Below are 15,989 nucleotides of genomic sequence, written 5' to 3'. Positions count from 1 at the left end.
TGCTCAAAACAAACCCCAAGTGAGAAAACCAAAAGCAAGCACTTGTAAGAGGCTTTTGGAGTGTGCTGGCTAGTAGAAGCGGCTAAACTGATTTGGCTGCCAAGTCAACAACAGCCCCAATGGTCACCTAACATAGAGTTTGCTAAACCAATTGGCCAAGTTGGCTAAGCCAACTTTGGCTGGCCTGAAAGCCCAACAGCTAGTTTTTGAAGCTTACCTATTTATACCGCCTTGGCTCGGTTGCTTAAGCTTTCCCACGCCCATATACACCAGCAAAGCCTAGAGAGAGCTGACAATTCACCCTTTGTGGGATTGGTGTCCATCTAGCCATACTTCTTGAATTGGAGAGAATCGTTTGAACCTTGTGAGATTGTGTGTGAAGAAAATCTGAGTTGAGCAACCCTTGAGCATTTTGTGACAAGTTCATGTGAAGCATTTATCACTCTTGGAGCCTTGCTCCTAGACGGCCTTAGTGGTTGTCGGCGTGTCACCAAGGTGTGGTATACGACTGGAAGTTTGTAAGGGTTGGTCTCCCCACTAAAAGAGGAAAGAAGACTCCTTAGTGGAAAGGTGGAAAGAGGTTGCTTTAGACCTAGCCATGAGTAGACCTTGTTGGGTCACTCATTGGCTTCAACAACGAAGACATGCGACTCACTTTGGTGAGGCCCAAACTTTGGTCAAATAAATAGTTGTGTCTTCTCTGTTTGGTTTAGCTCACTTACATTTTACATGGTATTTATTTCATATTTGTGAGCCTCCACTTGTTTCTACCCGGGTGTATGTGTTTGTGGGTGTAGGAATATCTTGAGCAAGTTACATTTGCACCAAATACACCCCATAACACTTTGGGTTGAAGAGGGGAAGTAAGAAGATCAAAACAAGCACTTGACAAGCCTACATGTGCTCTGCCCAAAGAAGTCGGCTAAGCTGGTTCTAAGGGCCGACTAAGCTGGTTCTAGCTAGTGAAGTCGGCTAAGCCAATTCATCTACTCGGCTAAGCTAACTCCCCTATGCCAACTCGGTTTTTAATCTGTTTTTGTAGGTTTTAAAATTCATAAAGATCCTTATTCACCCTCCCTCTTGCTAGGCATCGTTTAGGTCCTTTCAGCTGCCAACACCCAGCTCTATGCAGTGACATCCACCATATGTTCGACATGGGGTTGCTCCAGTGACCTATGTGTTCTAGAGCTAAAGAGGACTCAAGCCATAACCTCAGCTTCAAGTCTCAGCTTGTTTAATGTCACCAAAACCAACCAGGATCTTCCAGTTAGTTTTGTCTTGTGTCTCGATATTGAATCCCTTGATGCCAGCGAGGCATTTAAGATAATGCCTCACAGTATTGTTGCATCTAATAATCTGGATTCAAAAGACATGTGAATCTATCAATGTGAAAACAACATCAATCAATGGTTACTACTCTACCGACACCTGTGACATCATTGTAGAATTTGTAGTATGTGATGATCTCTAGATTACAAACATGCTGCATAATCGCAAGTTAGATATGTTCATGGCCTTTAGCAACCACTCAATAGTAACACTGTCAGGCCTCAACAAGGTAGTAAAATGTCAAAGCCCATGTTCTCAATTTATTGATTTGGCTAGATCATGGTCTAAGAAGACATTTTGAGTGATGGATTTCTGCTTGAGTCCTCACCCTGGCACATTCTCAAGCTGGGTTTCAATCCATCTAATTCACCTCACAAGTTGAAGACTGTTTGGCAAGGAAAAGGAAAAGGAAATGGAAATGTTGCATTACATGGTTTGGGTGTTGTCTTTAGAACCTTGGTCAACATTAAATTGCAGTCAATTTAATGGGTCTGTGCAATTGAAAATCCCTTGGCCATCTCAACCTCAAGAAAAGTGGAGATATTCCTCTATTGACAAGACATGTCTATCTAAATTGTGCATACAAGAGTAGAAGCAAATTGGTGAATATCTAGAATTCATCCTATTGCATGAAGTTGTTTCTATGCTCCACATCTTGGTTTCCCCTGGATACTATCATGGTAACCAAAGGTTCGGATCATTGGGAAGTTGACAATTGTCCAAACAAAAGCAAACACATGTCTTGGATGTGATTTCTTTTGGCTTCACGGAGTTGTTATTCAGTGAGCTTATGGTGGCAAGAGGGGTTATTCAGATGGTAAAATTTGAGTTTCTGAGAAACGAAGCTATGCTTCTGCAATTTGTCGTCGAGTTAGCAACATTTGCATGATGAGAAGATGGATTGATGAAGCTGATAGACAATTGGTAACGGAGTTGACGCCAACCCTAGGCTCTTGCCCAAGCTCCAAGTCTGGCGCTCAATGAGGTATTAGTCCTACACAGCGCACAAGGCAAACTCGCTTTGATGTCCTAAGCACATGGGCTAAGAAGAGACATAGTGTACTCACTCACTGGAATAGTGGAATCAGATAGTGGTACTGCCAAACTACCAATGATTTTTCATGCATTTGCCCCATTAATTAGATTGTGTTGCTGGCCCCATTAATTAACTATAGGTATCTAGACTGTTACGTGACTAGTACACACTATCTGGATCTGTATATCTATAAATTAATTTTTAGAGGCGGCTCTAGATCTAATCACCTCTACAAATCCATTTGTAGAGGCGGCTGCATCCAGAGCCGCCACTTTTGTCGCTTTGCACTCCCTCGGTCCTAAAAAATGCCTTTTTTGCGAGCAACAGAAGATGGTATAACTTGAGTGTTCAATCTGCCGCCTCTGCCGACCACATGAAATTCAACTAAAATCATCACAATCCAAACAGGTAATGCGTATTGGCATCTTGAAAGAGCAGTTAGAACCACAAAAACTTCTATAGAATCACAACACGGTTGACTTGTTTACATATTAGATGGCTGGAATTCTAATGCACAGTAATGTAATCTAAATAGTCAGTGAACCGTTGGGTCCAACTCTGAACCTAATCAATTTGCTCAGACTACATTAACAAAACTGCAATGTTGTTGGTAAGAAACCTAATGAACAACACAAACATTAGGTGATAGATTATCACAGGGGGGCTGCACCAGTTACGGTTTGTTATTACAAAAGGAACAAACTGACACCACGCGAAGTTGGATTTTTTCTAGAAAAAATTGCGCAAAGGTTGCAAAAAAGTATGGCCAGAGACAGAGAACAAAGATTTGTGGCTCCTAAATTACAAAGCAAATATTCAATGTCCTAAGAACAAACCAACTTTATTCAACTTTCCTGGGTTCTGCTTGGGGCTTCCAGAGACCAAGACGGTACTTGTGAGCAAAACTCAAAATCAATTTCCTCTGCATTGTAGGGGAATAATTAATAATTTAGATTAGCACAGATGCTTTAAAAAATATTATAGAACTAAATGGCAAACAATATTTCAATCAAAAAAAATGTTTGCAAGAAAGATCCAACATATCTTAATCCACCAGTAAATGTTACAAACAGAAATTAGCACATAGCAACAGGTTAAATGGATTTTGCTTCAACCTTGGGTCCAAGTACTAGATTTGGTTAAACTTGATTTGTACCTAAGTACAACCAGATTTGGTTAAACTTGGTTTAGAGCCTGAGTACAACCAAATGTTTCAGATATCATAATTTTGTTAGATACATAGATAGGAAGAAACTTGGATATTAAAAACCTGTTTTTCTTTTTCCAGTAGTCAAATATTGTGTTCTAACTGACTTCTATCTGGTTTTCAAAAATATGAAAAATGTACATAGAAAAACAGTATAGATGTTGTTTTCCAAAGTTAAAACACTATCCAAATGCAATGAAAACTCAAAACTAGCATTTTTTCGAATTAAAAAAAACACTACATACTAAACCAAAAAAACATTCGGTAAATAAGGTATATATACAGTTTTAGAACTTGTCTTTCTAAACCAATTAATCCAAAACCAAATGATATGTTCATGACCCAAACAAGGCAATCTAAATATGAGCAGTAAATTTAAAACTTCAGTAGGTCCACATGTAACTGTAGATGCTACTACTCCAAACGTTGCTCACATTATTACTTCAGAACTGAAAATATCTCACAAACTATGGCAATGTAAGTAAGGAAGTGTTATAAAGTAGTGCATTTCCTTTCTTTAGAGTACAGATAGTCCATTTCCTTGGAAGCATCCAAAACAACCCAAGGAACAGCCCACATATTTTGTTATGAAAGAATTTAAGTGACTAAAGCAATCAGTTTATTGCCTTGCAATTAAAAGCGAAAACAATGAAAATGACTAGCACGTCAGTGTTTCAATTCTAAAACATTGATGCCGTGATGTGACTTTAAATTTGAGTTTAAGTTCCTAGTGCCTGAAACAAAAATGCATGGAAATTTCTCACCACTGATGTTATTGACTTTCATGTGCTTCAAAATCATCAACGAAAATTCATCTCAAAGTAGCAGTGCAACAGTACAGCACATTCTTGGCATTCTCAAGATATCATAGCATTAAAATATTAATTAAAAAGCCTAACTAGAGAACTTAAACACACAAAAAAATCCTCTCAGCATTAACGAATGCCAATAACTTATCACATTTCTCATTCAACATTAAGTATTTAATAAAGTTAGATAATGTTAGGAGACCATTACTGATATTGTAATCTTGTTGGCTAGTCGAGCTTGTAAAGTGATAGGTTGCAGCTAACAGTATAGCCTAGTTTTTAGTACTTTTAACACCAACTGGCCAAAAAAATTCTCTCAGAAGAAAAATATCCCATTAGCTTCGTTTTTCATTAGAGTTTTTCGGCTTCCGTGGCCCCTCGCTAGATGTAGGTTATAATACAACCTAAGGGATACCACTGGAACAAAATAATCACTAGAAATTATGCTTGGCTAATTTGTCCTAAAAGCATGTTAAGTTCAACTATAAACATGCAAATTGCCTCATATGTTAGGCAACCTAGATATACGGAGAGAAGTAATGCTTATGTCAACAACCAAAAAAACACCACAGCAACTCTCCTCACTATCATTTGGCAAGAATCTACAAACTCAGAGTAGATGCAACAATCCAATAATTGTACAACAGCAGAACAGCCTTGAGCCTTATACAACAAAACACGTTCAACCCCAACATTTCCATGACGAAATGCCAAGAAAACAAGTCACTGCTACATCAGCAACTCGCTTGAGATTATAGACTACCATCAGGTAGCACAAGAAGAGAAATCAGAGCCTTACATGCTTGCAGGGGATGCCGAGCTTCTTGAGTCGCAGCGTGCGGGCCTCGAGGAGCCTGTGGAGGTCGCCGCCCACAGCCTCCTCCAGCTTCGAGGCGTGCGCCTCCACCCCCTTGCCGACGCCGTTCAGAAACTCCACCACGCCGACCTTGGCTGCGCCCCGGAAGGAAGTATCTGACTCCAGTCACAAAAAAAAAGAAGCAGCACGGGAATTGTGATGGAGGGGCCGGAGGGTGTACTGTACCTTGGTAGCGCTGGGCGTGGAAAGATCTCTCCGGGCCGGCGACGAGGAAGCGGCGCGCGTGAGTGGCGCACGCGAGAGCCATGCGATGGATAGAGAACTCGAGAGACGCGTGGCTGAGTTTCTGGCGGCGGTGAGGAGCGAGCAGCGAGGTGCCCGTGCGCCGCCGCCCTGGACTGGAGAGTGGAGTGGAGACGAAGAGCTGCTGGTTCTCGTCCGCTTGGATGGAATGGAACTCGGCCTCGTAATCGTAACTAGTCCGGCCCAGCAGACAGAAGCAGGCCGCAAAAGGCCTGTCCTCTCACATATAGCCCATTTCCAGCTGGAGGCATGAGGCATGAGGCATAAGGCATGGCCTGCCATAGACTCGAATTTTCATTTTTTTTTTCTTTATTTATTTATTGCTCAACAAAATTGGGAGTATATGTCCGTATCTGAATAAAAATTGCTTCTCATCTCAAAAAAAAATCTGAATATAAAATTGTAGTGGAATGTTTTGACCAACGACTTGTTGACTAACTAAAGAGAAATTCTTTAGCAATGAAGTAACACTAAACAACAGCGTTTGACAAACTAAACAAAATTTGTAACTCCACACATCAACAGTATAAGAATGAGTCATTTTAAATTATTTTTCATCATGCACAATCTCGATTTTATATATAGTTTACCAAAGTAAACCCCACTAGAGTAGTACTCCTCCTCTATTTCATATTATAAGATGTTTTGGCTTTTTATAGATAGGTACTATTTGTTATGCATTTAGATATATATTATGTCTAGATACATAGCAAAAGCAATGTATTTAGGAAAAAAACAAAACTTCTCATAATTTGGAGTGGATGGAGCAATATGCTATAGCTTTCTCTTAATACAAGTTGTTAAAGTAAGTGAGGCACCGTTGGCAACTAACATGCAGCTAGATATCCACATCAAGGAACCATACCATCCAAATAACCTTTATTTGAAATAGTCTATCTCCTCATGCAAGCTAAACTATCAATATTACAGTTTTAATTCTGCATTAGTTTCGGTAAGCTAGCATGATTAAGTTTTTAAAAGGACTATTCACCCTCCCCCTCCCCCCTCTCTAGTCCGTCATCTCGACCCTTCACTAGTTTCATACTGAACATAACGAAGCATGAGGTGATTACATGATATTAAATTTGTGTTGTAGTCAAAATCACACTTGGCCATCTAACATATAGTCAATGTTGAATAATTGTAATAGATAACAAGAGCATCTACTAGCCAATAAATAGCACAACGTAACCATAGAATGTTTAACAACAAGCTATGCATTAGATAGAGCATGATTTTAGGAAAAATATAAGCTAAAACAACATTTCTAAAATTAAACCAGATTTATTATTTTTAATTGCATATTTTTTCAAAAAAATATATTGATCAAATAAAAATTTGTTAAAAGTATTTGTAGTCTGATTTCCCTCCTAAACAACCAATGAATTCTGATTTACTTCCTCATGGCTGACGTAGTGTTGTGACCTAGGATAGTTGATGTGGTGCCACGTCGGATAGTAGAACCCAAAATGTAAAAAAAAAACAAATGGTTTTAAAAGTTGAGGAGGACCAAAATCTGGCCAATTGCATATATGAGGGTGGAAAATCAAACTTTATGAATAGTCAGAGGGGTTGAGAAGGACTTAACTTATCCGTATAGGCAATGCAAATTAACACTCTATATATTATGGGGACTCCCTCTGTTTTAAAGTATAAGTCACTTTGGCTTCACAAGGTATATTGTTTTTTCGATGCGCCTAGATAGGTTATATATCTAGATATATAATAAAAAACTATATGCATCGGTTTATAATTGGAAGAGGATGGAGTCCTGATTATGAGCCCTATTTAATATAAGCCGGCAATAAAATCCCCAGTCCCTACACAAAATGCATGACGATGCTGTGAGTAACAATAAAGCTAGGTTAGGTGGTGATACCGATCGGCATGCAAGTGTGAGCACTGTCCAAATTAAATTGTAGCTTATCGCTCTTTCAAATTGAAGGGCAGAGTACAAAAAGCTATATGTATGTATATGCTGTATATATATTAGAGTGCACCACTGGCTTCTTGAAACCGAAACATACGCAGTCTGCTGCGCACACACAACTAACAAAGCACATACTAGTGATTTTTCCGAAATGGAATTTAGACCGGTGCTTGTCATGGTGTTGCTTGCTGTAAGCTATATGGTCGGACCATGCAACTGCAGTGGAGTATGCTCTCCAGCGACGTACGGTAATCTCTCATCATTCATCTGCACTAGACTATGCCAAACCTTGCCTTCATGATCCTTATGTTTTACTAGTATTATTACCTATTCAAACCTATCTCAACTTCATGTTTCTGTTCTCTTTTCATTTCTTTTGTATTTTTGCTACCTCCTGCATCTTCGTGATTCTTTCATTTTTGTCAAAAGTTTTATATATATATATATATATATATATATATATATATATATATATATATATATATATATATATATATAAAACTTTTGATCCTTACGCCCCCCAATGGATGGTGGATCAGAGTCACGGCTGAGGAAAGATGGCGCCTTCCACTTCCCTGTGTTCCACAGGAAGCACCCATGTGTAGACGATAATTCATCGACGATCATCCACGCAGCAAGCGTATCAGACGCAGGCACCGTCATTGGCAACGACAAGATCCATCAAGGCAAGTACTTGATGGCCATCAGCCTGGGCACCCCCGCCGTCTTCAACCTCGTCGCCATCGACACCGGCTCCACCCTCTCCTGGGTCAACTGCGAGAGGTGTCTGATACGGTGCCACGAGCAAGCTGGCCCCAAGCTGGACCCTCACCGCTCCGCCACGTACCGGCACGTCGTCGGCTGCTCCGACGAGGACTGCCTCGACGTGCAGGGCGACAACGGCGTCCCCTACGGCTGCGTCGACGACGACGAGACGGACACCTGTCTCTACGGCCTGCGCTACGGGTCGCAGTACTCGGTGGGGAAGCTCGGGAGGGACAGGGAGGCTCGCCCTGGGCGACAACTACACTACACCATCGTCGACGGCTTCGTCTTCGGGTGCAGCGAGGACGACAGGTTCTACGGCCTCGAGGCTGGCGTCATCGGCCTCGGCGACAAGCGCTACTCCTTCTTCAACCAGATGGCCCGGCTGACGACCTACAACGCCTTCGCCTACTGCTTTCCCGGCGATCACCGCGCCGAGGGGGTTTCTCATCGTCGGGCCGTACCCGCAGAAGAAGCTGGAGCTCGTCACCACATTGATCAGGGGATACGGGCGTAGGCACCACGTCTACTCGGTTCTGCTGCTGGGCATGGCCGTCGACGGGAAGCCTCTCGAGGTCGACGACGATCCCTCCGTCGTCGACAGGCGCCAGATCCTGGTGGTCGACTCTGGGACCGACGACACCTTCATTTCGTCTCCACTTTTTTATGCTCTCGCCGAGGCGATAGCGTCAGCGATGCTGCAAGATAAGGCGTATTACCGTGAGTATGGTAGCAGGAAAGTCTGTTTCAGGCCCGTCGGCGGCGGCGAGCCGGTGAACTGGAAGATCTTGCCGACGGCGGAGATGCAGTTCCTAAGAGCTACGCTGAAACTGCCGCCGGAGAATGTGTTCCATCAGCAGTCAGCTGATCGCATATGCTTGGCGTTCCAGTCGAATGACGCTGCTGGCGCGCCAGATGTTCAGATTCTAGGGAACAAAGCCCTCAGATCTTTCAGGGTTGTGTATGATCTGCACAAGATGACCTTTGGCTTCCAAGCCCGCGCGTGTGTGAAAGGAGTTGCCTCGGCCATGTACTATATATAAAGTATCTCTTTTTTAAAATTAATATATATATAAATTTTAAAAAAGAGATACTTTATTATTATAGGCCCTCCACGGTGTTAGCTAGGCTGTTAGCGTTAGCCTGAAGTGAAGCTTAATAAAATGAAAAGAAAATATTTAGGAATCACTCCGCACACTACAACAAGTGGCACCGACGCCACAAATTTGAGGAGCAAAGGCAAGTACTTAATACCTCGGTGCCAACTGTATGAAAAATATTATTACTCATGTCATCCAATCATGTTGTGAGAGTGTCTAAGAGCACTCGCTCCCAATGCCGAAACTATTGTGGTTTCTATAGACATTAATTGCAGTGTCATCTAAGCATTTTGCTGATGTGGCAACGTAGTTATTGAAGAGAGAGAGTAAAAATCATAGAAACTGGGTCTAAGTTAGAAACCATGTCTACATAAAATCCAAGACATGAAGTAATATGATTGGCTACGAATGGAGATAGAATGAATGTGATTGGATATAAAAAATATTCTATAGAAATTATCCATTGGGACTATAGTTTTTATACATAATGTCTATAAAAATTAATGGGTATAGAAACTATATGTAGTTTCTAGCATTGGGAGTGCCCTAAGCACGGGATAAAGGACAAACTACATCATAGTCACTTCCCCAGATTCAGTCATCACTGTCGATCGAATGAGGAGAACCAGCGCGGTGATGAACCTTCACTGTCAGTTCTTGGCTCTGACAACCAGAAATTGGTTGGTTGTGTGACCGAACTAGCAGTGATGACAACTATCATTACTGGTTTGTGTATCTAGCCGTCAGTAGTTAGTCGTATAGCTTACTGACGCCGCAAGCTAAGAACCGACAGTGATTTCGTGCTATCACTGTCCGTTCGAGGCTAAAACCAACAGTGATTAGCCTACCAGCACAGAAGCTAGCGCCGTCCCCACCTATATACACCATCTCATCCAGTGTGCTCCTAGCCCAAGATACAGTGGTTTTGTTTGTTCATTCGTGTTCAACTATTCTTGCTTGTGGGAGCAAACCAACACTCTCGGCCACCGGCTTCATTTTCAATCTTCTAAAGGTTAGTAACTTCTTATTCTAATCTTTCATTGCTAATAATGTAGTGTGTTTCATGCTTTAGTAATAAGCATCAAATATTCATATATGTGCGTTTTTAGATTACGAATACTAATAATGGTGGATTTTATTTTTATTTATATATACATCACTTCTACATAACAAAAAATATGTTTTCTACATCTTTGTTAGCAACATTATTTTTATTTATAAATCATTTCTACATAACCTTTATTAAATATTTATTGTGTTCTAAAAGCTTTGTTAGCAATATTATTTCTTGATGATTTATTGTTTATATGTTTCTCTAATATATATTGTTGATTGTTATATTTATATGGGAATTCTATATTTTATTGGGATGTTTTTTATTTTTACTTACAATGAATGGTGGTGGACTTCCCCAGCCACAGGAACCAGGTTTTCACTCTGGCGATCTTCCATTTACGCCATCGCTAGTGTGGGTCATCCCGTGTCCCCTGGACCCATAAATAGTATATAATATTTTAACTTTTGCATGCTTATAGTGCATATTATATATTTACTATGTAGATCTACTCATGTGGAGTCCAACAAATACTGTAAAGATTTAATATTTAGCCGAAATAAACAAATAAATAAATAAGATAAAATTGTCTTTGAAAATTACTTATAACTGGTCAGGGAGGTAAAATAAATGTTTTAAATGTTTAGAGAGGAGGTTATTTGGTTTCAGAGTTCACGAAGAAAAAGTAGACTTTTGTAAAGATTAAGGAGGGTTAACATGGATGTTTTTCTTTAAAAACAGACATTGAGTTCAACAGTCGACCGGTTTATAGGCTGGCGACTGTTTTGTTGACGGGCCCTCACTCGGCCCACGCTTTCACTTTGACTTATCAGTCGCCGGCTCTTTCTCTCCTAAACCCTGCTCTGCTCCCCATGCTTTAAACCCGCGGCGTCGCCGAGGCGGGGCGACAAAGGCGGTTGCTTACCGGAGAAGCAACGTCGGATCGGCAATCGTCGCGCCGCACCGCCCACAAGTAGGCGAACTGATGGTACGCAAAACAATCCCTCGCCGATCTCACTCCAATCCCAATCTCGCCGCGATTTCGTCGTTTGATTCTGCCGATTCGATCGGGGCTTCTGTGTTGGGCGATCCATGGCAGGAAAGCACTGCCACTCTAGTTTGCATCATTTTGGGGGTCGCTGGGGTTGGGTGGGGCGTGTGCTTCGCTACCCCCAATTTGTTCATCTGCACCTTGCTTTTTGTGGATCCCATCCCCTCACTTCGATAGAAATTCGAAAGGATCCCCTGTAAAATTTCAACAAAATCCTCCTGTTCAATCGTATCTTTGGGGTTCCTCCCCTTCGGATCCGTTTCCTGTTCTTCAGTTTCCAGTCTCCACAAGAGCGTATTGCCCTTTCATGATTGGATGACTATTCTAATCTGTCCGAAAATATTTTCAGGGTTACACGGTAATGGACTGCACGACGCATGGAGTTGATTCCCGGGAGCATCTGGCCACCCCATCTCAAATGGCTGTAAGACAAGCCGACGCCCCAACCCCTTCGTTTTCTGGTTATATATATATATATGCGCATGTGATCCGACCAAATATCTTGCTGTGCAGTTTTATTTACAACTTCTTTATGCTACACGTAGGGATGAAAACGGATCGGATACGGACGGATATCATCGATATCATATTTGTTTTCGTATTTCTGGTCGAATTCGGATTCGAATACGGATAATGTCAACTATGTCGATAAGATACGATTGGATGTCGACATCATAAATATATGATTTAAATACTCGGATACCGATACGGTATCGGATGTTGAACATTCGGACTCGGATACGGACTGATCTGAATCCCTCTAAACGAATTCGGTCTCGAATACGGTCGGAAAATATCCGTACCGTTTTCATCCCTAGCTACACTACACGTATAACAATTTATGGCTAACTGTTTTGCACTAAGTCTCGTAAATTGGAGCAATCTTCATGTATGAGATCTTGTCTCTTGCTATTTGTTTACTGGTATGTCTGGGATTGTCCTTTTTCCCCCAGCTTTATATTCTATATAAGAAGTTTAAATCTGCCAATGCTGCTTAATCTACCTTCATTTTAGGAATGTGCATTTGCCAAAGAAAATCTTGAGAAATATGCATAGTGATATTTGGTGATTTTTCCCTATCTTATTTGGTGCTTAAACTTGTTTGAGCATGCTTTGTTTGTCTAAACGAATGGAACAGCAGCTGCCAAGTTTTAAGAAAAGGTGTATGTGCTATTGTGCTGTGAGCCTGTGACATCAACTTCAGTTTCAGATGAATTTGTTTTAACTTCCAGTATTTCTGAGATCATAAAACCTAGGAATCTTATAGGAAATCTTTCTGCTATTGTTCATCAGAGTGAGTAATGATTTGGACAAGTAATCTCTACAATGCAGGCAAAGAGGGGCAGCAATGTTTCAGTTGTTGATGCAGAGATAATACTCCTAATGCCAATGTCGCATGCTGTACGTTTCGCTCTTTCTTATTGGACTACATATTGCATTGGATATATTCAGTTATAAGATTATAGTTAAATGTCCTCATTCTTTTCAAATTGTTCAATAAATTGCATGGCTAAAAAGGTCGTAAGTTTATTTTAGTTTTGGTTCTTCCAGTCAGTTTTGTCGTTGAGTTACATTGTTAGGCTCGTGGCCGGGGTGACCACCGGCGGCGTGGTAGGAGGCGGCAGCGCGGCACGGAGAGAAAGAGAGAGAGAGAGAGAGAGGGGATAAGGGTTAAACCGTGATTTCTTTGCTTCAGATTCAATAGATACAAGGTCCCTTGTATTTATAGTCCTGGGGGACTTAGCCTGCAAGCAATCTAACTGATCTAATCCTAATCTATGGCGATGGCGGTGGCGGCAGCAGCCCTGGCCCATGGGCCTTGACCCCTTGACGTGTTAACAAATGGCCTCCATTTGACGTGTGACATATATTCCCTTTCCAACTGCTAAAGACATTGTGTTTAAAAAATACAAACATATTGATATTACATCTTTTTTCGTTTTGATTTGTAGTCCATAAGACATGTTGGTCGTGGGTGTTTGTGCTTACAATTCTTCTATCATCATCTGGAGCTTATTCAGCCACTGATACACAAAGATTAGAAGAGGGCACATGTCGTTACGACTTGACAAGCATTGCCGTCTTATCATGTATGCAACCAGCCGGTGTATGGAAGCCATCCTCACAAACATGCTGCAATGCCTTATTATATGCAATTGATCAAGTTCCAGCAAGTGATGAGAGTGGGGCTTGTTGCCTTTGTCGTTACATGAAAGAAAGATGGGGACCTCCTGAACTAGCTACCACATATATTTTGTGCAATGGAAAGGATAGACATATCATCTCCAGATGGCCAAAATTTCATATAGAAGAATGCTTAGCAGGTACATGCGTATTTGATATTCCTTGAAGCTCAAAATACTATGTATTCTGTTAATACAAATTTGTGCCTATTAATAGTTCTTTTTTCCTTTTTCTGACCAGCGTGTACAAAGACAAAAATTTCCTTAGACATGGGTAGCTCAGCGGACAGTGAAGTGGTTCAGGTACACGACACTGACAAGGGCATCTGGATAGGTGTTGCATTATTTAGTGTGATGGTCCTTGTTTACTTCTGGTATTCCTGGAGGTTGGCAGCAGCTAATGCAAGTGAGCAGCCCCCAACACCATCTTACCAAGGTGAGCCTCGAGCTAGGCGCCGGCGATCTGCCGTCCCTTCATCGCCACCATCGAAAAAGGTCAAAGAGAGAAGGTTTTCATCATCTTGAAGATATGATGCTCCGTGTATCCATAGAACTGCAAGGGCATGTGTTGGATAGGTGTATGTTATGCTCACGCTTACCTTAATTGCACGTGTACAAACATTGTCTGGCCGCGGTACTGATATTAGATGACGTACAGTTGCAGGAACGTTTTTGACAAGCCCTCAATTGAAGATGAGCATTAGATCTTGTTTTGTCGGAGATCGCATACGGCCGTAGGCCGGTTTCTCGGCTTCTTGCCATGGTAAGGGAAGCTAAGAAAGCGGTGGATTTGAAGTTAGCACTAGAATCAGGAGATATATGTAGTCTGGTTCAGTATGATATTGGGTTCACCCGATAAAAAACGGCAAGCTTAATACCTGCTCGCGGCCGTACTTGTTATAGGATTGGAGTAGCTACCCGACCTGCTCGGCCATACTGGTTATAGGATTGGAGTAGCTACATCTGGTAGTAGAAATGATTTCCCATATGCACTAATCCTGTAATCCATATGTTTTTATCGTGCTGACGGCGGTAGCCCATCAATTTTATTTCGATTATCTGTGTAGAAGTGAACTTGTTATTGGAGCACCCGCCACTGCTATAAAACTTATGGTTTTGCTCAATTGTGTCCTCACAGTAATATTTATTCGTTCAATAATGCCTGTGCTCTTTCTTCTGTTTTTCATTCTTCTCCCCTTTTGTATTTTCTCCTTTTTTTTTCTCTCCGAGCCTCGTATGGCTTTGCACCTTTTGTACAGTTTGCATCGCTTTTAATACAAATTAGGTAGGGACAAATATTGTGTAACCAACCCTTTTTAATTTTGGCAAGACAAATATTGTAGATTTTTGTGGACACAACTAAAAGGTTCTGTTAGCACCCAAGAGAGGGAAGAGGGTTTCTAGGGGGTCAAATTTAACTACCATTGGAGCAACTCTAAGAGACTCTTTATATACTTTCTAATTTTTTTAGGAATAGAGTTCTTGGTGAAAAAATACCCCTCAACTGCTTCTTTAAATGATTATTCAAATAGGAAGTCATCTTCTATTTTGGAGTTATAGCTAGCCAAAGATAAATAGCGAAAATGACTCTCTAACATGTACACAAGATATAGATAAGTTGTTTGAGAGTGAAAAAATATATAGAAAGTGTTTTTTGTGCATATGGCTCTTTAAATGATAATTTAGAGGGTGAATTTTTAAAACACTCACGGAGATGCTCTTAGAGAACCTGTAAACTACTGTAGTATGATGTGCACTTAATATTTTCTAGTGCACTTTTATCTTACCAACAACCCACAAAGAGTTCAGTAACCTATGGCCAATTTTAACCACCAGCCTATAACTAAGCTTAAAGGTAAATATCACACAAGTAAAGTACGATAAGTAAAGAGCTAAGGATAGAGAGGATACTCTCCCTGCATCCTCTGCTATTGGTTGCCAAAACATAACCCTTAGTCTAGGTTGGAGATCTATCGAAGTATGCTCCTAATCAATAAGTCTCTCCCGATCATGATGTTCGCTTGACCAAAGGCGATGGAGTCACAAAATCTCCCTATGCCACCCGATGATTACTATAGTGTTGAACATCACACAAGGCCTTCACCAACCAAAGTGTTGTGAGTCATCAAGTCTCGCAGTTGTCACTGCTGTCACCCAATTCGATCATGGTGTAAAATACAGACCAAAGGTAGATGTCACATAGTGTCATTACATCCACCTGGTCATGGTCATCTTGATGGTGTATCCACTATAGGGTTTCTCCATTTAAAGGAGAGGTTTCCATGTCCCCCGCATGCTGACCGTTCTACACCAAGGAGAGTCGACAACTCGAAGGAATTACCTCGCCTTCACTAGAAGGTCACGAAGACTTCAAGAGCTCCAAATTGTCAAGATACAAGGGCATC

At 41.2% G+C, this 15,989-nt stretch overlaps 3 protein-coding genes and 1 long non-coding RNA gene across 4 annotated transcripts; 3 read left to right on the top strand and 1 right to left on the bottom strand.

The window, feature by feature from the left end:
* LOC8066981 lies at positions 2,973 to 5,644 on the bottom strand. The gene is made up of 3 exons (XM_002441801.2): positions 5,424 to 5,644; positions 5,181 to 5,332; positions 2,973 to 3,287 (listed from the first exon to the last, which is right to left on the bottom strand). The coding sequence occupies exons 1-3, from the start codon at positions 5,503 to 5,505 to the stop codon at positions 3,207 to 3,209; spliced, it is 315 nt and encodes a 104-aa protein (XP_002441846.1). The 5' UTR covers positions 5,506 to 5,644; the 3' UTR covers positions 2,973 to 3,206.
* Positions 7,955 to 8,713, top strand: LOC8066980 (aspartyl protease family protein At5g10770). Its single transcript, XM_002442775.2, has one exon. The coding sequence runs from the start codon at positions 7,955 to 7,957 to the stop codon at positions 8,711 to 8,713; it is 759 nt and encodes a 252-aa protein (XP_002442820.2).
* On the top strand, positions 8,745 to 9,239 carry LOC110429748. Its single transcript, XM_021446221.1, has one exon. It carries the CDS (start codon positions 8,745 to 8,747, stop codon positions 9,237 to 9,239), a length of 495 nt encoding a protein of 164 aa, XP_021301896.1.
* Positions 11,213 to 14,570, top strand: LOC110429811. Its single transcript, XR_002446970.1, has 5 exons — positions 11,213 to 11,338; positions 11,751 to 11,825; positions 12,734 to 12,802; positions 13,354 to 13,725; positions 13,826 to 14,570. It is a non-coding gene; the product is annotated as an uncharacterized LOC110429811 (long non-coding RNA).

The sequence above is a fragment of the Sorghum bicolor genome, chromosome 8 (assembly GCF_000003195.3).
Source record: "Sorghum bicolor cultivar BTx623 chromosome 8, Sorghum_bicolor_NCBIv3, whole genome shotgun sequence".
Taxonomy (NCBI): domain Eukaryota; kingdom Viridiplantae; phylum Streptophyta; class Magnoliopsida; order Poales; family Poaceae; genus Sorghum; species Sorghum bicolor.
This window is presented reverse-complemented; position numbering and strand designations above follow the sequence as displayed.